We start from the raw sequence: 25394 nt of genomic DNA, 5'->3' as shown, positions 1-25394 counted from the left end.
GGAAACAATTGGTGTATTTTATACATGTTAAAACTCATGAGGATGGATTTTAATGTTATATTTACAAAAATGGGTGTTGTTAAGGCACACATACATGACTATTGCATAGTTTAGAAAAAGGTGGTGTTCTATTTTAAATGACTATTTTCCACAAAAAGTCATATGAATACACAGGTGGTAAATAGAATGGTAGTACCTCAAACTTCACTTTTTTCACTGGCTTTAAGTTTGTGTTGTGGGAATATTTAAACAGTTTGTCATCAGTATTTAGGGGGTAAAATCCAGGCCTTATTGCCATCCATCCTTGTTTTTATGCAAATGCAACAGTGGCTGTAAAATATACTACTCCCTTTACTAAACCACCAGTTTGATTGCAACCCCCTGCGTACAGACTACCTAATGTTACCGAAGAGGTTTTTCAAGATCGGTGGAGCAGTGCTCTCACTCTGGGAGTGCAGTATGTATATGGCTTTCTAGATAAATAATAATCAACAGAGCTGCCATTGGATGTTTTATTCGGGAGGTGAAACAAACCAAAACAATACTATCCTTTTACTGTACTGTCTAGCATTGTATGTGCCTAAAATAAAAATCAGGAACTACAGTCTGTGGTACTCTGTGTTGAATGTGTTTCCAGTTACATAAAACAGTATAATAATTCAGGAGCGTACTTTGAGAAGACTAGGCTGCATATGAGTAGGAGTTGTGTAGGAGCTGATCTGATAGAAATGATGTATAAAAAAAATAATAAAAACACACACACACTGACAAAAAAGTCCAAATCTCATTTTATATTCTACATATTTTAACAAATATTCATATTAGAGCTACATTCTGTACGACTGTTTCCCAGAAATGAGATAAGGTCACAAAAATACACTGCAATGTTTAGATTAAGCACAATGAAAACACCCATCTTAAAACTGCACTTGCATCCATTACATTTCAAATGGAAAGGAAATGTGTTTTTAATGTGTAAAAATGAATCATAACAGTATACCTTTTTTAGCTATTCAGTTAATTTTTGTAATGCAAACTGTTTTTTGCTTACAGATATAAATACTGCTATGTTAATAGTGTCATATAGCAATACGCTGCCCAACGAACACAAAGGCAAAGCATGTTTAAAAGGCCATAACTGTATTCTAGTTAATACAATTGCAACATAACATTCTTTGTATATTTCCTTGCATTAGTTTATAGTCATTTCTCTTGTATTCAACCCAGACTTGATTATTGATACAGCAGCAGTAACATACATGTATTTGGGTCATTTTCTATTTTTTTTTATTTAGGTGTGCCCAATTATTTCACCCCAATTTGGAATGTCCAATTTTTTTTTTCTCCTCACCACAGCAAATCCCCACACACAGCACAGGCGATCCGAAGGTTTGTTGGGTGTCCTCCAATCCCACTACAAAGCCAGCTTCCTCTTTTACACCTAGGAACTCAAGAACAGATGTCAGCAAGCTACTGGCCTCTGGAGGACAAAAGCCAGCCCTGCAGGAGTCTGCTCTGAGCTCACTGGGTGCCTGGCCAGCAGGGTTCGCTGTAGCGCAATGATGAGAAGCAGTCCCTGCCGTTTTTGCTTCCCTAACCCACATGAGCGCCAGAGCCAATGCAACGCTCCCTTCGGAATCCCCAGTGAAGAGCGGCAACTGCACAGCCAAGGGGTGAACCTGTGCTGCATGACTCACCCTGCACACCACAGGTCATTGCCTTTCTTAAGAGCTTCTGGGCAATGTTGCAGGAAGCCAACTTTAAAATCAAATACTGCATTGAAAATAAAAATAATATAAGGGAAAAATACAAATGGATCAATATGCTGTATTTAAAGATCTTTGCTCAAATTTACGTTGGTTTTAATACATTTCTAGATAAGGCTGCTTCCCAGAGTGACCCAAATTAAATGAGATATTAATTTAAAAATATTAAATTAATGTTACCATTGTAGTGTTTCTGAACAATATATATAATTTAAAATGAGATCCAGTATATTTAAAACAATATTCATGGAAAGAGTAAGGTATGAAGAAATAACTAGGCATAATTAAGATTTTAGATCTGTATTTAAGCAAGTGATAAAGACAGATAGATTTCACTTCTGATAACCTTTAATCAGTTTTCCTGATCGGCACACATACCATTCAGATGCAAGTGATTAAATGAATACTAAATGTTTCTTACACATCCACTTAGTGGACACTTTCCTAATATTTTTCTAATGCTACCAATGAGAGGCATTAATAAAAGGTTAGGATATTGAATTCTCTCAAATTTAAGAATATTACCAGTTTTACATTAACATAGCTTTTTATTTTATTTTTTTTGCAAATTTACCTTATTCAGATTTCCCTACTGCTTATTTTAAATATATCCTTATTGGTATAAACTGTCAGAACGGGTACCATCTTGGTAATCAATAAACTGAAGCCTCTTTGTATTCCTACTCAGATACGATGTGGAAATACTGAAACCAGACATTGTACAAGAGCCAATAACCTAACCTTCAATGTACATTCTGATTGTTAAAGTTGTCATAGCTAACAAAATAATTCTATCAAACTTTCTTGTTGTGCACTTCCATTCACGATACAGGTCTCAAATGAATGCTTTTGAAAGAAACACATTTTATAACAAACTAACTTGATAGCTGGGGACAAAGAAATCCTATTTTAAAAACCTTGGTTTCAGTTTTTTTTTCACAGTGAAACTTTCTCGGATGTCTTCCTGCCTTGCATTAACTAACAGCTGCTTCCCCATTGACCATATATGCTATGCAGTTAACAATATGCTTTGAACATAAAGCCACTGTGAAGGAAGTCATTTAGAAAGGGAAACAGTGAGACATCCTGAAAGTAAGGCAAGCAAGCGGAACACTTTATCTAACTTCATGCAGTACCAGATATCATGTTTTGCTATTACAGGTGTTTTTTTCAAAACTACACACGAGACATATTTATGGAATTATTTTGTTAGCTGCAAGTACTTTAAGTCACCATTCTTATTGCAGTAATATTGCAGTTTAGAAATACTGATGCACACCAATTCTTTAAAGCAAAAATACCATTCAATAATTTAGATTTTTACAGATGATGATAGCATCTAGCAAAGACCGGATATGTTAATGTATGCATTCATTAGCTGGTGCAAAGTGAATTTGCTTGTTGTCCTATAATTTCAGACAAATTAGGATGGGCTTGCTGAGTACTGCTGCATCAGCATTGTGTGGCATGCACTGCAAACATGCTCCGGCTGGATGGAGGAGGGCAGAGGCAACTCATTTGCTAAACAGCTCTCACAGAAGATCCCACTGCAGTTTTTACACGAGTTCTAAAACAAAAAGAAACAAAAAGATTTTAAAATTTACTACCATGCATCATTCCTCCTGCCACAACATTGAATTTACCTGAAGAAATTATTCGTGGAATTTACACTACGTAAATACAAAATAAGGTTTGTCAGTCAGTTACAAACCCCACATTACAGGGGCCAGTATAATGAAAAACAGCATTCAGAAAATGATCTCTCTGTAAAACTGGGCAAGTTGCCCAGGCATGTTCACAGGTTTACATTTATTAATGCAGAGGTCCAACTTAATTTACTTTCATAGAGCTGGAGTCATATTGGTACCCTGTGCCTTAACTCAGTTAATTCAGCAGATTTTTAACTACCACTTGGTAAGATGAATGAGTATTCAACACACTCACAAGAAGTATCGGAGCCATGCAAGTATAGTGTATCAAACAATATTTATAACAATACATTGATAAATAACGTTGCTGCAAATAGTGGGTATGTAAACTTTTGACGACAACACATACACACATATAATAAATATATAGACACACACACACACATTATATATATATATATATGTGTGTGTGTGTGTGTGTGTGTGTGTGTGTGTGTGTGTGTGTCTATCTATATATATATATATATATATATATATATATATATATATATATATATATATCTATATCTATATCTATATCTATATATTATATCTATATCTATATCTATATCTATATCTATATATATATATATATATATACACACACACACACACACACACACACGAGCTAGATGGGCAGGTTACAACGGAGCAGACTGTGTAGAACAACAAAGCCTGCCACATTAATGTATTAGCTCTGATTGAGCATTCCACCAGACAGTGTTTGAAACAAGCATGTGCTCCACTATGCCAGTAGTATGTCAAATCTGTCATGATTCGTTAAATAATTTTTAAGTTCAAGTGTAGGGGCACATGCAGACGGTTACTGATTTATTTTAATATAAATCAAACCAGACGTACAGTTTAAAAGGCTGTCAACTACAGTGAGACTGCGTACTTTTACAATATTGTTATTTTTGTTTATGATGTGCGATGGAACATTATTATTTTTATTATTATAAGAACTGTACTTCTAACAAGTGATACTGTGTTAAAGTCGAAGTCTGTTTATTCACCTTGGGTCTTGTTAAGGAATCTTCCTCCTCACACAGCTTGCAGATCGATGGCTCAATGAAGGGTGGAATCTGCAAAACAAAAAAAAAGCATCGATACAAAAACTGAGCATAATGCAAGAAGTTAAGTTCTGCTGCTGGTTCCTTATGAGCTGCATTAAAACAGATTTACATCATGAAACTGGCTTCAACATATTTAGAAAATGTTATTTTAACTGGAATAGACCCCAAACATTAGTTTCTGACTCCTCCATGGCAATGACTTACTAGTGGTATCAGAAACAAATTTATGGGGCATGTTACATTAAAATAAATAATGAACAACAAAATAGAATATTGCCTTATCGCAACATTTGTCAATAAAGGTAGTGGACAAAAAAAATGGAAACACTTGGGTAAATGAGGGACACCAAGTATATTGAAAGCAAGGGCTTCCACACAGGTGTGGCTCATGCGTTAATTAAGCAAATAACATCCCAGCATGCTTAGGGTCATGTATAAAAATGCTGGACAGGCCTGGTTGCCTATAATTATGGCTAGCATGGCTGCAAGAGGAGACCTCAGTGACTTTGAAAGAGGGGTGATTGTTGGGGCGTGTTTGGCAGGAGCTTCAGTGACCAAGACAGCTCAACTTGCTGATGTTTCACGAGCAACCGTGTCTAAGGTGATGTTGGCATGGAACTCCGAGGGAAAGACATCATCAGCAAAGGGCAACAGTGGGGGGAAGCGCATACTCCAGGATAGTGATATCCGTGCATTAATTCGAAGCGCAAGGCAAAACAGGTGAGCAACTGCAGATCAACTGACTGCAAATTTCAACCTGGGGCGTGACCAGCCAGTTTCATCAAAAACTGGTCCACCAAGAACTCCACAGAGCAGGATACCATAGTGGCCCAACGCCCTATTAAGTGACTTTACATTGTTGTTTCCATTTTTTTGTCCACTACCTGTAGAATGAAAATGTTTACATGCATGGAACTGAATACATACTTCCATCCTCTAAATTGCTTTAGCAGTTTTTTTTTTCCAAATCATTTTAAAATTGAAAATAATCCAAAAGCGCTGTTTCCTACCTGTTCATCTTCAGTTTGTGATAGTGACCTTTGTATAGAAAGAATGTCAAATTAGCATTCTAAACACATATTGTATATAAACATTAAATACATACGTAAGAAATATCCTGTCCAGTGCCAAACACAGAGCTGTTTATAACACCTTGCTTTTTGTTTATATTTATCATCAGGCTGCAAACTTAAACCTAAATCTCCATATGAAGCGTTTAAAATAAAATGTTTGGTTTGTATAACTCAGATGCAGATTATTTTAAAACATAACAGATCACCTAGTTTAGTTGAAAGAAGTACGGAAAGCATGTTTCCTTATAATAATAAATAAATCAACAAATAAATAAATAAATAAATAAATAAAATATATTTTAAAAATACATACGTGCTTGAGTTGAGGCTTTCATCTAAAACAGTTTTTAACTTAAAATTTTCATCTTTAACTTGCTGAAGCTCCTGTGGGGAAAAAAAACAACAGTGAGAATTTGATGAGGCTCAGTCAACCTTAAATACAAAGTTGACTTGCATTGTAGAAATGTTCACAAGAACAAAGCATCCTATATCAGGTACATAGCAATGCATTAACCAACTGTGTCACCTAGCACTCTCTGCATATATAGAATGGATAAATATAACACACACTTGAATGTATACAGAAGTAGGCCACTATGACCAACACCCTCAATATATTATATTGTTCCAATGAATGGGATTGGTGCTGTACTTGTGCGCACACACACACACACAGTTTTGCAATTAAGTACAATATTACAGATACAGCGCACATTATGTGGTCCTGCAGCAAGAAGTTACCCAGCACCCCTTTTCTACATTTACCTGGCATTTGTATCTCCTAACTTCACATTTTGGCTGACTCCTACCTTTTCTATCTCTGCCATTTGCTGTTTGTAAGTTTTTATCTGCGGGGAAGAGCTTTTATCTCCTGATGAATTATTATTGTGATGAATGGTCCTCCTCTCTCTTTCCTTTCTCAATTCCATCTCCAAATGGTATCTGCAGTAAAAGAATGGCCAATGAAAAATACACTGCATATGCATGTTATTATCAAAACAGAACATTAAATCAAGATATAACTCTCACATCAAAAATGTATTAAAAATAAACAATAGTTAAAAGGCCTTTCTTTGCAGACAAGATACTGCATTTCAGTTTTCAAAGTCATTCAAACAAACAAACAAACAAACAAGAGCAACATCAGTGAATGTTAGACCTGCATTTAATCCATGTATGTCAGTCTTGCAGGTCTTGCATTACTCAACTTGCTTTCTTAACTTTTGACAACAATATTAAAAGCCTACTTAGCATAGGTAACTTACAATAATTTCACTCACTGCTATCCCTACTGAAAACGATATCATAAAACACTCCAGCCGTATGATGTGAAAATAGTGACTTGCTTCCCTTACAGGGTTATGATGGCCATTGTGGCAGTGAAAAGCTGAAGGGCACAACATGCCCAAAAGAGACTTCTGCATTAAACTTTCACATAGTTTGTTGAAGTAGAGTATAATTGTACTTTTCCTTGTCGTAATTATAGGCAGAAAGAAAGCAAGCCCATTTGTGTTGCCCTGGTTTAGTGTCCAGACATCATCAGATTCACATACCGCTGCTTTCTCGTCTGCTCCAGCTCCAGCTGCAGGCTCTCAATCTTGTCTCCGAACTCCTGCTTGAACAGTCTGTTGGCCTCTTCAGCTGACTGACGCTGATCCTCTGCTTGCCGAAATCTGGATTTGAGCCACATGAACTTGTGGTAAAAACAAAAGCCATGGTGGGGAGGAAAATCCATTTTAAACAAAACAAAAGAAAAATAAAAAATAAATAAAATGATGGTATAAAAAAAAGGAGTGAATAAAATAAAGGAATGTGAAGAAAGGTGAACCAGGCAGGATTTTTCTTCAACTTGTTTTATTAAAGCTGTTTTTTTACTACAGTTTACAACTATGTTAGATCAACATAAATTTCTACTGGTTCCATATGCTGTAAATACATAAAATTAGCCCAACTGCTACTTCCAAACAAACAACAATTAACCTTACAGATTGATTTGAATTGATCAAGGTTATGGACAGAAAATGTCAGTAATGTTTTTTTTTGTTTGTTTCTTTTGTTTTTTAATGCTGCTTCTCTATTCTTTCTCCATATCCTAACACACTGTATCAGTGGGAAAATAAATTCAGGCACATGGTTCTTTAATGTCAATTATCAATTTTTATGAAAGAGAACCAATTTAGCAGCTTGTCTTTCAAGTAGCATCACACAGAAAATGATAGGTCACTGACAGTTATTAGCAGCAGCCTTGACATTTAAAATTGATTTGCTGCAGAGTCTGCTTCAAAGTTAATAATTATGATTTGTATAGGCTTTATATTAAAATTACTTTCTTCTGAATCCAAAAATTGCTGAGTCAAACAACATTTTTGTGTTGAGAGTTGACGAGTGGCGATTTAAACCAAGACCTCTGCGCCCACGGCCCTTGGTTCAAATAAAGTGATAATACCAATTTTTTATATATATATATATATATATATATATATATATAATATATACACACACACACACACACACACACACAGTGTTGTTTGAAACTTGGACATTTTAAAAGGGTACAGTTTTCCATCAGTGGTTTCAGTTCAGTAAGCCTCTTCTGTTCACTAACGCATAACAAAACCCAAATTGCTTCTAGTTCTAGCCATAAACCCACTGTCATAATAGGGTTTGCTTTACCTTGCAGCTAGCCTAGCAGCCACAGCCACGCACAATTTCAGCATACTCAGAATGTAGTCAGGTTCCTTTTCTACTACATACTGTTAGGTAGGGAGGAGTATTTTTCAGATACTAGCAATTATAAACTGAAGGCTAAACTGTATTGATCAAATAAACTATTGACCTGTCAAGAACCATCACATTCCACTGTATCTCGACTTCTTTCAGTGAAGCTCACAAACCCGAAACAATGTAACACAGCAGTCTTAAACTGAGGAAAATCAGTATTCACTTAAAACTGAAGCAACATGGGCAAAAGGACTGGTTTAGTAGCGACTTTTTCATAAAAGCAGAAGCTGAGGAAAAAAGTTCTGAGAGACTCTAGGAAAAGTATTTTACAGTAGATAATAAAGAAACTGTTGTAATTAAATGTTGAAACTTGAAAGTATTGTCCTATTTCAGCCATAACTACATTAAAATTGGGACAGTCAGAATCAGAGTTGAAACATTTTCTAGTTGCGTCTAATGCGGTTTCTGGATAAGTTTGCTTGCAGCAGAATTGAGGTTCTTGGCCTGTTTCACCATATCCATTTCACTGTTTAAAACCCAGAAAAAAAAATGGGCAATGAAAAGTAATGTAAATGAAACAATAAAACAAAATAAGGGACAGAAAGGGAAAAGATTCATTATTATAAGAAGAGACAACCTTTGAATGTTTTAAGTAGACCATTTTAAAATAAAAGACAGAAACAGGGAATTCACAAAACATTAATTTGGGGGAGAGGAAGCACACGATGCATTAAAAATACCTCCTGATATATCCTGATTGCAATTCAAATAAAACAAATTCCCAATACTGCAGATATATACCTCTATTAAACACAGTATTGAAAAAAGGACTTTATTACATTTTTATGGTGTTCCACTGTTTTCTTTTCCTACATGTAATAACTCTGCTAGTAGTGTGGGTAATAAACTTTTGTTCATAATCTTAATGTAAACACATCTGCATGGAATAGGGTCTTTGAGCATTGATTTGAGTTCTTATTAAGGGTGGTTTAAAGGTGGGGTGCGGTTATTATTACCTTAATTCCAGTTGTTTAATGGTTGCTGTCAACTGACTTGCTTTGTCTTCTAAGCGACTGATAATTTCACTCTTCTGTTTTAATGCAGAGTCAGAGGTCTGTAGAAGAATAAGCTCATTAAATTACAATACTGCAGTAACACGTCTCTGTGTATTATTCACTGTGGTGAGGACATATCTGATGCAAAGAGACAACAATGATCGATGTTTCTGAAGAGGATCTACTATCGATGTTTTTACTGGTGTTAAGTTAAAAAAATAACCAGTTTGTCTTGCACTTCTTTGATCTTTTCAACTGCAGAATGAAACAGTCCCCATCCCTTCTTTCTTCTCATTAACCAGCCAGTTCAGAATTAGGAAATGAAGCAGTAACAGACTTCCTCATAGTAAATTATGTGGTTCTTTCAAAACTGAACATTTGAGATGCAACAGCAAATGGAAGTCCATGACAGGAAAGATTTTATAGAATTATTACGTTAGCTATAACCACTTTAGAAGTTAGTGAATTTGGAAAAGTGATGACTTGGCATGTTAAATAAAATTACCCCCAAAAGGAGTTAAAAAAAATAAAATAAATATGTCCCTTGTTTAACTGAAATAGATAACCTATTGGAAAATTCTAAAATGATGATAAGAGTATAAAAGTGAATGACCTGTGACTTGAGTGAAAATTCATGATTGAGTGACCTGAGGTCATCCAGCTGCTGTCGGAGTGCCACCAATGCATCCTGCTTTTCACAGATGTCTTTTTCCAGCATCTTCATGGAGAGCTCCATCTCTTGTTTCATGCCAATCTGCACTTCCAGCTCCTTTTCTACATCCTAATTGCGACAAGAATTCAAGCCAAACGCTATTGTATTGTGGACCAATATGTTCAGGGGAGCACAAAACCTTATTTAAGAAATAAGTAAGGAGGAAAGAAATTTAAGTTTTTTTTTGTATGTATTATCTACAGCACTACCCACGGCAATATAAAAAATACTGTTAATGCAGATCTAGCATACCAGACGGAGCTGAGTTTCTTCCTTGAGCTGTTTTCGTGCGTCACCAAGTACATGTCCATCTGCACTCCCATCCGCTTTTGACACCTACAGATACAAAAAAATAAAAAAATAAAAAAATAAATCCAACAGTTGGAAAGTGTATATGCCATCTATTTTGCCTCCTACAATGCATCATGGGATTCATACAATTCTGCTAATTCTCAATAACTCATAAAGGAGACACCCATTAAAGAAAAAAAGAGACAAGAGAATAAAACAGGCATCAGGCAAAGGGCCGCCGCCTTCTAGAGGGGAGGTGGTGGGATGATCTGAAAGTTTAATATTTAAAAGAGATTGCGCTGTCAAGAAATAGGGGTATGTAGAAATAAAGAAATTTGCAATAACCTTGCGGTTTGACTCCAAAAGATAACAGCTCTCCTCTTTTACTCGCTCTACTTCTTCCTGCATTGTTATGATCCTGTTGTTGGCAACTGCAAGCTAAAAACAAACCAAAAAGGGGTACAGATTAAAAATACTCAATATTGGTTGAGAATCAATCACATTTAACAGAAAATGTACAATTGTATACTGAAGTACGATAAACCATGAAGTCTGCTATGAATCTGATCATCAAACTTACCTGTAGCCCAGGAAAACAAATCACAAGAATAAAATGAAAATAGGGGATATCCTTCTTTTTTTTTTTTTCAGTTTTGTTTTACAAGTAACATTTTACAAGAAATACTTCCATTTAAAAAATGGTTTAAAGTGGCACCAAATTGTGGAATTACATTATGTAGAAACAGTTTGGGGTATGCATACATTTTGTTGCAAGATAATTCACTTAGAATAATAAAATACCAACCTCTTCTGTTAGTTTCGTGTTTGACTTTTCTAAAGCGTCAACCTTTGCCTGCAGGTTGTTCACTGAAGCACTGTTAATAAAAAAGTACAAAAACTGATAGACAACTGCAGTTATACAAACCTCTTTTAAATAACAGCAATGGACTTTGAATTTTGTGGTCAACTTTCACTATTTACATTTCAAATGATTATACCTTAGATGTCTGTTAAGTTCTTCAACATAGTTCTTCTGGTCCAGAATTGCTGTAATTTGTCCATCCCTGAAACAGAAAAATATTACGACTAAAATGAAAGGGTCAATACCAGAGACAAGAAACCAGAATATGAGACTAATGAGAGCTACGGTCTGAGCTTAGGAATCTTAATCAGTACAGAACAGTCAGGAAAATAATGTCTTACACAGGTTTAAAATTAAAGTTTTAAAACAAGTAGAGAAAGATTAGTGTGAAGTGTAGGCTGCAATGTCTATTTCCTAATAAATGAGAACTTGAATGACTTTATTATGTAAATGTATTTGATATAACAGAATACAACCATTTCACTGTAGTTCTATAGTTTACGGTATGAAGGTATCAGAAAATTTAAATGATTTACCCTTCAGTGCTTTTGCTGGTGTGACCTCCATCCTTCAAATACATAGAGAAATCTATAACCCCAACCTGCAGGGCAACAAGATCAGTTAGAGAAAAAACACACTTGCCTCGGTTCAAAATAATGTGTCTATGGATAGGGATAGATTGAAGCAAAAAGCTTGGTAAAGGTCTGACCATCTAGTACTGTATATCTGTTGCTGCTACGTAACGTAGTTTCTGAAAAACATAAAAGATGAGTAACAAGCTAAACTAAAAACCAAACTTAAAGTCTAGAGCATGCCACAGAATACATCAATTTCCATAAAACACATTTGAAAAAGCACCTGCGAATCTAGATCTTCTCCTTTCATACAGAGATTTGCATCAATAACATTGAGCCCGACCAGCAGTCCAGCAATCACAGCTCCTTCCTCCTCCATCATCAAGGCATTTGGTTCATAGAACTCACTGGAAGCAACAAATATATTTATATGTTACAAAGTAATTCTGAATCCCAAGCTGATAATGAGACTGGCAGTAATTGAGACTACTTCAAGCTCTCAGAACCACCCTCTATTCACTTGGAAAAGTTTTGTTTTTTTTTTGTTTGTTTTTTGCTGAAAGTTTGAAGGCTCCTGTAAAAGCCAGACTGTGCTGCTTTGCTTTACTTCAAATTCGTCAAGGCAGTGCCATCATTTTTATTTCATCTAGGCCAGACTCACTATAACCATTTCATGTTATTCTTACAAAACAGAACAGATTTGTTTAGCTTATTGTATATGAAGCGTAACTGTCCATGCTTCTTGTGTTCTAATTAAAAATGTTTTAGTAAAATACACTAATAAATTAGGCAATGGTTCATGACACGTTTTACTTAAGCTTTACGACTGATATAAAAGTAAAATATATTAAAAAGGACTAGAATATGATATGCATCAAAACATTTACTATGCAACATAAATCAAGGATCAGTTATGGATTCTTTATAATGCTGTAGTTGAAAATTTGTAAAGAATATTGCTAACTAACCTAAGAAGATCCTTTCTGTTAATCAAAGTCTTCATATAATCAGAGAGCTTCTTCTGCATCAATGCCAGACGCAGCCAGGCTCTTCCTCTGCCAATCGGGGTTCTATAAAAGACAAAAGACGACATTTCAATATTCTTATAATATCAATTTATATAAATGGAACATGTCCAGATGAGATCATTATTAAGAATGAACCCTTGTGAAAAAAAATAACTAGTTCAGGATTACATACAGGAAGATCTAGGTTCTCTGGTTCTGAACTGAGGTTAATACAGACAGACAGCATAACTATTGTGGATTAGATTTATGGCGCTCAACTGAACTGTTTAAAGTTCAGGTCTAGTGTTTCCCTGGGCCTGCACTGATAATTTAATAATTTAATAAATCCTACCCATCACACACTGCCATTTTATTTATTAATAATAATTATAATAATAATAATAATAATAATAATAATAATAATAATAATAATAATAATAATTACATTTTATCTAGCGCTTTTCATTTAAAAGTCACAAAGCACTTCACAAAGCAGCATAAAAACAGACATTTCAATAGACAAACAATAAAATCATTTACAGAAAGCCTAATCGAAAGAAGTACGTTTTAAGATTAGATTTAAAAACATCAACCGAGTCACAATTTTTCAAATAGCCCAGCAGGACGTTCCATAGTGCACAAACGAGTCCTAGGCACAGACAAACGAACATTGTTACCAGATCTCAATTTTCGTTTAGGTATGTGATACTGAAGGAGAGCCCTAAGATAGGGAGGGCCTTGAGAATGCAAGGATTTGTAAGTTAGTAATAAAACCTTAAAAATCAATCATATATTTGACTGGCAGCCAGTGGAGAACAGCAAGGACAGGAGATATACGCTCATGTTTCTTGGTCTTAATGCGAATACGGGCAGCACTATTTTTAACATATTTCTCAAGTTTGAAAGAATTACTGGTCAAGGAAAACATATTTGTTTTCATAACTATTTAAAGAAATATCGACACGCCTTCCTTTAAAGAAGTGCGTCACATCTCCTAGGTTATTTCCCTGACTCATCTTCACGGTCATAATTGGATAACCCAGTTTAAACAGGGGAAAGGCCTCAAGTGCACATGCCAGTCATACAAGGAAAAGCAGCTAGTTCCGTAACAACTGGAAAGGCAGCATGAAAGTGAAGATCATTTTATTAACCAAACCAGCTGCTTCGCAGCATAACTGCCTTGCTTTGCAACCAGCGACATGCTTTTTACTCAAAAGACCAGGGGAATCTAGGAAGTGTAGGTTAATTCGGTCACAAAACCCCCAACAGACAACACCCATGCCTGGAACAACCCTAAGAAGTACAGTTAACGGTTAAACTGTACAGTTCAATCGGACATGATAAGGTTTTCAAATCCAATGTTTTTTGGGTGATTTCTCATGGAATTACCCAAGAATAACAGTTCCTGAAAAAAAAAAAAAAAAACAAAAAAAAAAAAAAACACAAACCACACAAACAAATGTCACTTTTCACTACTGAACAAGTGATACATACATACTGAAAAAATTCTTAGAAGAACATCTCTCTGAACCATAAAAATATATCAGTGTTCTTTTGCTCACTTCAGTCCAGGCAGGTCCTTTACACTGGCTGTTATTTCTCCTGCTTCAGGCGTTAATTTTTCCACCAACTCCAAAGGTCCCCAAAACGACTTATTCTGTCCAAGGAATGTTTTCTTGGCTATTTAAAAAAATAAATAAATACATAAATAAATCATGTAGTTTCTGGATTTAAAAAAAAAATATATATAATAAATATATAATATACAAGGTGTACTTGAGGGCAGATTGCTGATTTCATAGTTTCTGTGGATAGTATTTACAATACATTCTTTAAAAAAAAAATTCCATAAATTCTTAGTGGCAATTATAGCAACATCCAGTGTGTGAAAGATACCAAATGAGAAACCATACAGAAATACAACCTCATTAATGGACCACTTTTACTACTCAAGAGCAGAAACATTCTCTATTTAATGATCCAAGACCTTGTTTAACTCCAAAAACCTTTCTTTGTTGAAACTTGGCATGCTGGTCATTTCCTTCCTCCACTCAAGGTTGTGTGGTGAAGCTTAAATACATTGTCATATGTTATCTCAAGGATGACTTGTCAGCACCCAGCTTGGCCAACACATGGCATTGTGCCGATACGCAATCTGGCTGGAGAGCTGTGCAGACTTGCCATGGAGAGCAACTATAAAAAACTCAAAATGTCTGCCTGTATTCACAAATGCATGTAAACAATAAACTTTCTATACATTATACAGCAGCTAAACTCTACTGTACATATGACTATTAGCAATTTGCTTGTATGTACTAGATGATATACACATACTTTTTAGCCCATGTTTAAGACAGTGTTCCATCACAACAAAGAACTGTTGAAGGGGCGCATAGTCCGAGTCCAGTGTCCGCCCCAGATTCAGTGCAGACTCTATCAGTCCCTTAATGCTCAGCTTAGCCATATTCATGAGGTTCAGCCTTTCGATTGCAATAGGATCCTTGGGGTCTAAAAGACAATGAAGAAAATTGTTAGGCACAAAATGGTGAAATTCAGGCAAACAATCCTTCAATGCATACAGTATAATCACATGAATCTTGGTAATCTCTAATTCAATGTCTGACACCAAGAGTATGAACTGTACAAGTCATTGCAAATCCATTCATTTCTCAGACAAGGACATGATCACGCATGTAAACAATCATGCAAGTAATCACATGAAAACGTTGTTGACATTTAAACAAAATACATGCAAAAGAGTCTGAAATGCATAAAAAGCTATACTGCACAGCAAGTTTACATTCTATTTAAATGAACTACTCAAGTTTAGTGTATCATGCAGTGAAATTAGAAAGATTGATTAGCACGGCTGCAAGGCAAACCCTTGCAGTTAAAGCTAGTGTACATTTGTGCCTTTAAAACCTTCTGTAATTGGTAATCAACTATGAGATTATATATTTAAAAAAAAAAAAAAACACACACAACACCAACATCAACTTCAAATCTGGTACTGGAGTTAGCGAGTAGTGCAAGACAGGGCTATCATGTTTGGAAAAGAAAGAGAAAATGAAATATGTGAATTAAAATAACAGAACAAAGAAAATGTTCACAGCTTTTCATGGTCAAACATTTCTTTCTGCAGGATACCCCAATCAAATATTTAAAAAGAAAATCAACAAAAAACCATCAACCAACCAATCAACCAACCAACCAGTCAATCTAACTAAGAACCAATCTTTTTATTTTTAAAACTGCGATTCAAATGTACTGGGGGGTGGATCTGCAGCATCTAAGGTGTGGATTTCATAACAATCCAGGTATACAGTATACATTACAGTAGCTGCTTCATAACGCATGGTTTTTCTCTGTTCTGTGGTACTACTCAAAACATTCTTGTAGACAAAGGATGACACACCCTAACAAACATGTCAGTGACATTTGAAAACCCTGTCACTGAAAACAGAGTAAATATAGTCGTACATAAAAAAAGGACTGCATTGGAGAAATACTGCTATTGTTGTGCCATACATCTTTAAGTAATCTTTAATACTGGAGCACATGGCGAACAGTTCCATGTCTTTTTTTTTTTTTAAGCATTGCTGCAAAACATATGGGTTGCTGTGCTTCAATGTAGTATGAGCTACTGTGCACACCGAGTAGACTAATCAAATGAAAGCATCATTATAGAGGTCATATTTAAAAGAAGTGAAGCAGACAATGGTTTTAGCTAATGCCTTCATCAGAGTACACCACTGTATTCTCTCCCAAGAGCCCTATGATGAGCTGTCCCCCTCCTCCAGTGATACAGGTAGAAAGAGCACAGACGGGCCTTTCAAATGAGCCGCTAGTGTCTCCAGCTCAGTCAGAGCAATGAACATCAAAATGATTTATATCAAGCACAAGATATAATCAGAGATATAAACAGGGCTCCCGTTGCACAGCAGTTTAACCCATCCTTGATTTTATTATGAATTTAATAAGACACACCTGAGCTTATTACAGTACCTATCCACTGTGGCTAATCAAGCTTGTAAGAAAGCCTGGAATGGATGAGACTGCTATTCAATAAGAGTCTTATCTCCACCCCTGAAGAATGGAGATATAGCTATATCTCAGGGGTATCGATTCACTCTACATAGACTTTTAAACTCTTATAAATAACAGATATTATTTATAGAATAGAATATCGTGTTGCAACATTTTCGTATTCATATACCAAGAGATCGGTTTTAAAACATACTAATGGGTTACACTACTACTTTAATACAACAACCAGAAAAAGGTACCTGCTGATGGAAAAAAATTAAATAAAAAAAATGCAGTGGAATCATGCAGGCTAATTAACCTAGGTACAGTACATGAGCTATAAAACACAGGACTCTCAAGCCATTGAAATGGTCTGCTACAGTGCTTAATGGCACCTTATCTAGAGTGCTGAAATGGGAAGCGCTGGATAATGATGCTGTGATACGCACCTTTAAACTCATCAAGCATTTGCATTTGCTCCACCAAATCTGTCAAATCCTCCCATGAGCCTTTGCAAACGGCAATGGAAAGAAAAAAATAAAAAAGGATAGAATGTCATGCAAACCATGATTCTAAAGCAAATAACCACAAAACCGACACTGCACAGGGGGGCTCTGAATGGGTAGTATACACTACCAGTGTAGAACTACACAAAGATAATTAAATATACTGAAATGAACAAATGTTTTATAAACCTTTGCAGCATGAAGTAGATTGTTTAAAAGTCTCCTGAAGCCGTTTTTAGACAAAATGACAATTAATTTATGTACAAAGTTTAAAGTCTCATGTTAATCATATTTACCATATCCAAATTATGCTCCTCTGGTTATTATGCACCTTTTTCTATTTTGTTACGTGCCTCGCATTTTCAATTTGTTTACTCGTATTTACAGCTTCTAAGGAGTCCTTGCTTACTGCTATGAGTAAGAGCACCTTGCTTCTACTTCCCTAAATCCTAATGAAAAATGATGCAGAGCAGTCAATAAATCTTTACCCCCAAACCGGGACCAACAAGTTAGGTTAGTTTAACCTCTGTTTCAGGCCCTGCCGTTGTGAGATGTGAAAATAGCAGCTTGCCCATCGGTTATAATAGCACGTTGAGAAGCACTGGATACCCACAGTCACAGCAAAAACAGCAAGAAAATGCAGTACAAAATGTACCCACAGGTTTTAGGAACAAAACAAAAGTATCTGTAGAGCCTCTAAGGAGCCTTTCAGGTTTCTAACGCACTGCTCAATGGCACAACAGACCTGGGAACCAGCAGCACAGCGGTCACAGCATGCGGTTAACTATGTGAAGTAAAGGCAAGCACACATTTCAGATATTTTATTTGCCACTGCAAACAGATATGCTGTATTTTTATAATTAATCTTGAACAGCCCCAGTGAAACTTCCTCTTTAAAAAACACACTCTGTGTTTAGCAGTACTGTATACAGCAGGTCTACTGCATTTTGGACACAGCTTATTCATGTAAACACAATGCTCAAGGTCTTCTTGAAACTATCCTACTGTAGGCATGTACACACTTTAGACAAAGATCTCAGTGTTTGATTCAAGAAAAGATTCCTTTGAAATATTTCTTGATGTAAATACAATATTACATTAATCTTTATGATGTCACCTTAAATAGAACATATGAGATTACTAATATTTACCCAGGCAGTGTCTCATTTTAGAAATCCAGGGGTAAATACCTTACAAGGAGTAAGATATATTTTCTCATAACCTCTTCTCAGCAAGGACTAAATACCCTTATTTTACTGCACCATATTCTACAAAAAAAAGTTATTGCCATCCAATTATTACGTAGCCATTAAGCTGGGCCCTAAACATATGCTGCACAATGTCACACTATCATTAAACAGGATAACTGCGGAGCACGGTACAGTGCAAAGCAAAAAAATATCCTACTATCACTGAAACTTCTGAAATTTGGCAAAAGTCTTTCAGTCAAATGATTCTTTATTTTACAGTATTCTCTGAGAACAAGCTAACCGTAATAACCTGCAACAATCAATCAACTGGCTTTGAAAATACATTTAACACACGGGTCGCAAACTACGCGTTCACTCAGCAGCTATGTGTTTTGCTGATACAAGCTACTTTGTAGTCCACTCTGAAGTACCTGGTAAATGAGTCAGCATAACAAAGATATTACGTTATACTGTATCACCAATAAATGTGTCAAACATTGAAATATGAGGCAACAGCTGTTAATGCATTACACTGATTTTGACACCTATGTTTTGGCAAAAGCCTATTTTACTACCTATTAAAAACCTGTTATTCACAAAGGCTGTCCAGGTTTTCTGAATTTCACACAGTAATATTATGAAGCCTTACATCCGCATAAATAAGGCAAGTATTATCGAGGATAAAAAAATAAAAACCATTCAAGCTGTGGAATTGGCTTCATTTCTGTAGAAGTAGTAATTTCACAGTTCCTTGAATAAAAACATTAATATGACACTGCATTTCTTTTGAAATGGAAGGCAAAGATCTGTTAAATAAGAGGTCTCTGCTAAATGTAACTTTGTTTATTTATGTTTTTTTTATGCAGTTTATTGCACACTTTAGTAGCGAGTTTAAAAATACTTGACACACAGTCAAGATTTCCATGTGACAGGTTTAATGATTCATGCGAGTTAATCACACATGCTTGTGTAAATTATTATTATTTGGTTGTCTGGAGGAAAAATCAAGAGTCAGAATGAAAATTACTCCAAAAGTCCTATTGAGAAATGTTTTAAAAAACAAAGTTTATACCTTATCCAAGTAAGACACAGTTTTTTGGGCATGAAAGAGAAAATACAATGGGGTCAAAGTAGATAATGAAATTGATAAGCACCATCTATGTAAGAATACAAGACTTCTGCAATACTTGGTTCTCTTGATCAATAATTAAATTTGTGGAGAACAAAAAAGGAGTGTCACACAGAGAGATTGGGTTTTGTTTAATGTATGTGTCTCCTCCCCATACACGGTTCATGTTGCAAGAGGATTCTGTAACCTTTGGTCCTTCAATCAAATGCGATGCCCTTGGGTGTTACAATTTTCATGAACCCTTTTTCCTCAAACAACCTCCACTCTCTTAATTCCTCTTGTGAGTAAGCTACTGTATTAAAGGCTCAATTGAAAACAGAAAATCTGATTTACCCCAATGGATGCAACAATAACCTAATTAGGTGCAGAGCTGTGAGTGGCTTGGCGATACATCTTACACAACATTACTATTAAAGACAAGAAACTCACCAGCAATTATTTATAGCAGTATATATCACTATTTTAAATAAAAAAAACACACACACACATAATGGAGGATTGTATTTAACTACTGGCATTTTGTAAGCCTTCTTTCAGTGTGTTCCCCCCCCCCTCCCCCCCCCCCCCAAAAGAGGTGTTTATAGACATTTTAAATAACTACATTTCAAGATGTTGTACTACACTGAATATTACTTTTATTGAAAATCTTTAAGAAGCAATACCAAATAAAACCATGCTATTACAATAAATGTCAAAAACCATCAGGCAGTGGTTTAGGGGGCAAACTGGGACACATCTGGCAGGAGCGTTTCTCTACTGGCCTCTAGGTTAATAATTTAACTGCATAGCAATCAGTAAATAAAGTACAATATATGCCCTATCATTATCTTTATACATTAACATATCATGAGTGAGCAATGTAATGATTTTAAAACACAATTTGTAGCCCACTAATATTATTTTAGTGAGGGACAATTTCAATGTAATGAGGGGCAAAGCCAGGGAAAGTATTAGGGCCCATATTACACTGATAACCTTAACTAGTATTAGTCATACGATTGTAAATGAAGACTTGAATGCCCTCTATGTTCTCAGTGCCTATTTCCCCTCCTCCAAACACAATCTCAACAAATATGCTTGCTGTGTACATTACTCCAGGGAATGCAAACCCATCCTATTCTCAGAAGCACACATCTCTCTGACAGGGATGCTTCCTACAGCCAAAACGGCAGCATACTTTTGTTACATCATCTATAAAAACAGGTTTTATAATTAAATATTAAATATTATGCAATGTGTTCTTAATATATAATGCTTCTGCATGTAGAAATAGTGTACAGAAGGTATACAGCTTTACACAGAAGTATTTGAGAACAGTCAAAATACTAAATAGGCCTCAATGGTCACCACAAATAATCCCATTTTGTATTTCCTATTCTTCCAACTACAGTATCTTGCCAGAACTATTAAAAAACTGTAGAATGTGATGAACTACTCTATTGCAGGGTTATGGATATCAAAAAGATAAAATGAGTTTTCCAGATTTCATGTCTCCTAAGAAAGCAATTATCCAATTTTTATGAAAAATTCACAGGCAATGTTACTTTGTCAATGATGCTGTTCATATAAAATAATCTTTAAAATGTGCATCAGTACTACAGTATTTGCTGAAGAATGCAGATTATCTAGTGCTGTATTTTTGTAATATATCAGTATCAGCAATGTAATGCTTTCAGAGGCAACTGGGTCGGTTGCAGCCTTGTTGATGGATGCACACAAACTGAAGAAATATGTATATCATTTGTCTCTTTCAAGCATACATTTGCAGATGGGCTCTGTTAATTTGTTGGCAAACTGCCACACCTTTTAAATTGTACACAATTATGCAATTTTAGCCTACCGACTCAGTGGTATTGCATCATTCTACAAAGCCATAGCCTATATTTTAACGCAGCACAGTACTTTTATAATATAAAATTAAACAAAATTGCAAACGCAGATAATACTAAACACAGGTCACAAGCACATATCTACTTACTCCAACTGTCTCACTTCTGCATCAAAACATGTGCTCCCCTAAACAGCATGTCCTGTATAACATACCTTCGTGAACTGGCTCTGGGTCTGGAGTTAGGGAAATGTCATTCAGTTCTCTTAAGCAAAGCCATTCTCCATCCACGGAGACCCGAAAGTTGCAAAGGTAAATGGTCTCCCTGGCAGCCTGTGTGATCTTGTCTGTGGTGGGGGTTGGGGCATCGCTCTGTGGCGTCTGATCAGACATGATGACTCAGCTGGTACAAAAACAACAACACAGAAAAAAGGGCTCGATTCGACGGCCCAAAAAACAAATAGACAGAAGTGCAGCGAAATGCAACCTTGTATGCCAAAAAACACCCAACACCTCAACAGCCTGCTGTACTGTATCAGTAACCCAGCAATGCAGCAAGAATACAATGATGCTGTTCTTTTTCTCTCCCCTTCTCTATCACCCACTCCCTTTACGGTACCCCTGTTTCCTTCCCACTGATGAGTAAGGGAGAAAAAGGCTCCGATGCCACAACAACAAAGGCTGCTTTGCTTTCACTGAACACCTGCTACTCTGCAGTGCAGTCCTAGGAATTACTAATGCTAATAGAGTCTAGTGCTGCTGAAATCTCAACCTTCCTCTCTCGTGGTCAGCCTGGATCATACTAATTGGATTGGCTGTGCGCAGTATACTGGGTGTAGACGAAAATGGCCGGCTACTGAGCTGTATTGATTCAGAGTCACGTGAGCAGATGGGCCAAGCATAAACCATTCCCAAGATGCTTTGCTGCTGATGCTGATGCTGGGAAAGCTCTTATCTCTTTCTCCACCCCTCAACCATCCCTACTCAGAGTATTTAATCGAAAGCATACAGAGTATACCATTCAGCATTTCCTTCATAAAAAGAACATGTTTTCCTGAATAAAGTAGGTGTTGCTTATAAATGATCAAAAATCTAGTAAGAGCAGTGGGAGCATACTTTTAAGTAGGCTTTTGTTTCTCAGCATCTTGGCATAGTTTATGGTGTACATATTAATGTATACCAGCAAACAGCGGTCTTAGATTTTGCTAAATTTGGACAGGGTATGGGCTATGGGATTAATCTATGGAGAATACATGGGGGGTACACAGAATCTAGAAAAAAAATATATATTATATATATATATGCCTCAATATTCTAGGTAGTTCCAAAAAATAGTAAATAAAAAAAAAAAAAACAACATCACAACCCAAATCAACCGAGCTCACACACACTGGATAATTGTAGTCTCTTACAAGTGAAGGTATATTAAGATCCACACAATTACACATATGTTAATCACCAGAGGAGGTTTTCCAAAAGGGCGTGTAACTGATGTTTCTTGCAGGATTAACCTTTTGTCATACACACAGTGTGATTCTTTGGTGCTATTTTTTTTTTTTTTTCTTGTCAGGCTTATTAATTATTATTTATTATTATTTATTTCTTAGCAGTTACAAGATATCACATTATTTTTACATACAATTACCCAGTTATACAGTTGGGTTTTTACTGGAGCAATCTAGGTAAAGTACGTTGCTCAAGGGTACAGCAGCAGTGTCCCCCACCTGGGATTGAACCCACAACCCTCCAGTCAAGAGTCCAGAGCCCTGACCACTACTCCATACTGCTTAGAAGAAATTTTATGTTGTATAATGATTTGTCAGTTTTTTTTATGGACAATATTTTATGGGGGATACTATATAAACACACTGAAGCAGAGGTCCACACATACAACTTGGTAGGCCAAGTTAAAGGTGAATGTAGGTTTTAAAGTGTTTTTTTAAAGAAAATAATAACAGTGCCAAATAACATAATAACATGTCAAATTTACAGTTACTTATTTACGATGCATACTAATTAACAAGTTACAAGCTACAGTACTATGAATATCAAACTCCTCAAACCTTCTGTTTCATCACACAAATCTATATCTTTTTATTCATAGTTTTATTTCTATCATTGGTGAGACGCATGACGCATACAATTTTAAGCAATTTTCTAAACCAGCTAAGTTTTAGGAATACTATCAACCATCACTGTATGGTTGAAGAAAAAAAATAAGATATCCTTACAATTTAAAAGTCTTTTTTCTTGCAGTTCTATAACGGATAGTATAGAATCCCCATGTTTATACAGCCTGCTCCCTTTCCTTTCGAAAGCAGGCACTGTTTCTAGATTCAATGTGAAGTGAGTCACTAGTAGTAAAGTAATACATTTTACTGTGGTAAACAACTATTTCATTCCTGCTTATTTGGTGTTATTCTTTTTGGGGGCAGCAAGGCATGAATAACGGGTCTATAAGTGTTTAAACTAGTAATTAATGGCCCATTCCAAGTAACCTACATCATGACTGTGACTGTTTTAGAGCAACATTATTGTATAGTACAAGTACAGTTTATCTACCAGGCATTTGAAAGTATGACCAGAATATTTGTTAGTCGTCAAATCTGCAATACAGCTTAATACTGCAGCGGGAGCGTGTAGTGGGTTTTTAGCGGTGGAAATGAAGACGCTACCAGGATATTTCTTGGCTGTAAAAAGAGACGTTTAATATTCGCTTTTTCAAAAAACTGAATGACTGCTCACAGCAGCAACAACAACAACATGAGCGCACAGGCTGCGCTTAACCTTGTCCTTACTGCTCATTGGTCGGGCTTAAAGTTCAGTACAGAGCACACAAAGTCCCGATTCTCAATCTCATTTACCCCAGTACATTGGCTGCTAAAAACTACCCGTTTTCAGAAAGGTCCCATGATAAACTCGATGTTTAAGTCACGGAAATACATTCAACCACAACAACTTCTTTTTGTATGTTTATAAACCCAGTACCAGACAAACCGGTAAGTTTGGGAAAACAATATAGTACCTGTTTTACACCATCAGAACAGACCACATTTAAAAGTGCTGTGCTCCACAATTCTGTTCAGTAGGATTCCTTTATGATCATCCAGTAGTTTCTCTGTTCATTCCACTAACGAGGGCACATATCTACATTTTTAAAGAAGGCTACATACACTACACTACAGGCATACATACACCAGTTGTATGCAGAACAACAGAAACATTCTCAGTATCTGCAGCAAGCAAAACGGAAAATGTAAACAAATTCTATAAGCCTTGACAACATTTTACAAGATTGAAGCTTTCCGAGAAGCAAACAGAAAGTTGAGTAAGTCTGTTAAAATAAAATGGAATTCCATAAAATACTTACTTCTATTCTTGATTTTTGAAATAGCATATTGCTGTAAAGTGGGAAGTGGCAAGTCTTCGCTACGAAACTGGACACTTCTTCCAGAGTCAGCAGTCACTTTCTCCGAAGATGTTTTATTAAAATAGATCACCGAAGTAGGAGACAAGCAGTCGTTTCCACCGCGAGAAATGTATCCGTTTTTTTCTTTCTGTGTGGGTCTGTCTCTGTCCGTAATAAGGTCTGACTCTAAACTTTCAGAAACTTGAAGGCTTCCTGGTGATGCTGTTCGCTGCTCCGCCATCTTCAGGCAGCTGCTTCTCATGTGACTCCTCCTCGTCTACGCTGAATGAAATTCAACCGTCGCCAAAACAATCACGGGAAGTTCCTTAGCAGAAGTCACAGGGAACTTATTATCTTTTCTAGGGGGCGGATAATGTAATGTTGTAAATGACAGTCCTTTTTCATTTTAACATGATTTTACTGAAGCTGAGAGCTATGACGTAAATCCTTGGTTTACCTGCGGCAGTGAGTGCAAATTGC

The 25394-nt window shown here is 36.0% G+C and overlaps 1 protein-coding gene across 7 annotated transcripts; it reads right to left on the bottom strand.

Moving 5' to 3' along the window:
- Positions 1-770: 770 nt before the first annotated feature.
- On the bottom strand, positions 771-25394 carry LOC117404080 (protein RUFY3-like). 7 transcript variants are annotated; one of them, XM_034902385.2, is made up of 20 exons: positions 24876-24989; positions 21721-21908; positions 17302-17361; positions 15161-15334; positions 14389-14506; positions 12788-12889; positions 12103-12226; positions 11781-11845; positions 11381-11446; positions 11188-11257; positions 10728-10820; positions 10344-10427; positions 9993-10160; positions 9341-9438; positions 7157-7276; positions 6413-6545; positions 5917-5987; positions 5541-5568; positions 4471-4539; positions 771-3333 (listed from the first exon to the last, which is right to left on the bottom strand). In XM_034902385.2, exons 2-20 carry the CDS (start codon positions 21896-21898, stop codon positions 3190-3192), a joined length of 1965 nt encoding a protein of 654 aa, XP_034758276.2. In that variant the 5' UTR covers positions 21899-21908; positions 24876-24989; the 3' UTR covers positions 771-3189. The 7 variants fall into 7 exon arrangements, 6 of the variants coding, with proteins under 6 accessions (XP_034758276.2, XP_034758273.2, XP_034758280.2 ...); XM_034902382.2 differs by lacking the exons at positions 17302-17361; positions 21721-21908 and having other exon boundaries at positions 24876-25394; XM_034902389.2 differs by lacking the exons at positions 17302-17361; positions 24876-24989 and having other exon boundaries at positions 21721-22354.

The sequence above is a fragment of the Acipenser ruthenus genome, chromosome 2 (genome assembly GCF_902713425.1).
Source record: "Acipenser ruthenus chromosome 2, fAciRut3.2 maternal haplotype, whole genome shotgun sequence".
Lineage (NCBI taxonomy): Eukaryota > Metazoa > Chordata > Actinopteri > Acipenseriformes > Acipenseridae > Acipenser > Acipenser ruthenus.
Note: the sequence above shows the minus strand (reverse complement) of the source record. Positions and strands in the feature narration are given on the sequence as shown.

Coding starts and splice junctions, on each gene's coding strand:
- LOC117404080 (XM_034902382.2), bottom strand. CDS start 25,176: ATGAGAAGCAGCTGCCTGAAGATGGCGGAGCAGCGAACAGCATCACCA. Junction 12,890..14,388: donor AAGGACCTGCCTGGACTGAA/GTGAGCAAAAGA, acceptor TGTCTTTTATAG/AACCCCGATTGGCAGAGGAA. Junction 11,447..11,780: donor ACCAGCAAAAGCACTGAAGG/GTAAATCATTTA, acceptor TTTCTGTTTCAG/GGATGGACAAATTACAGCAA.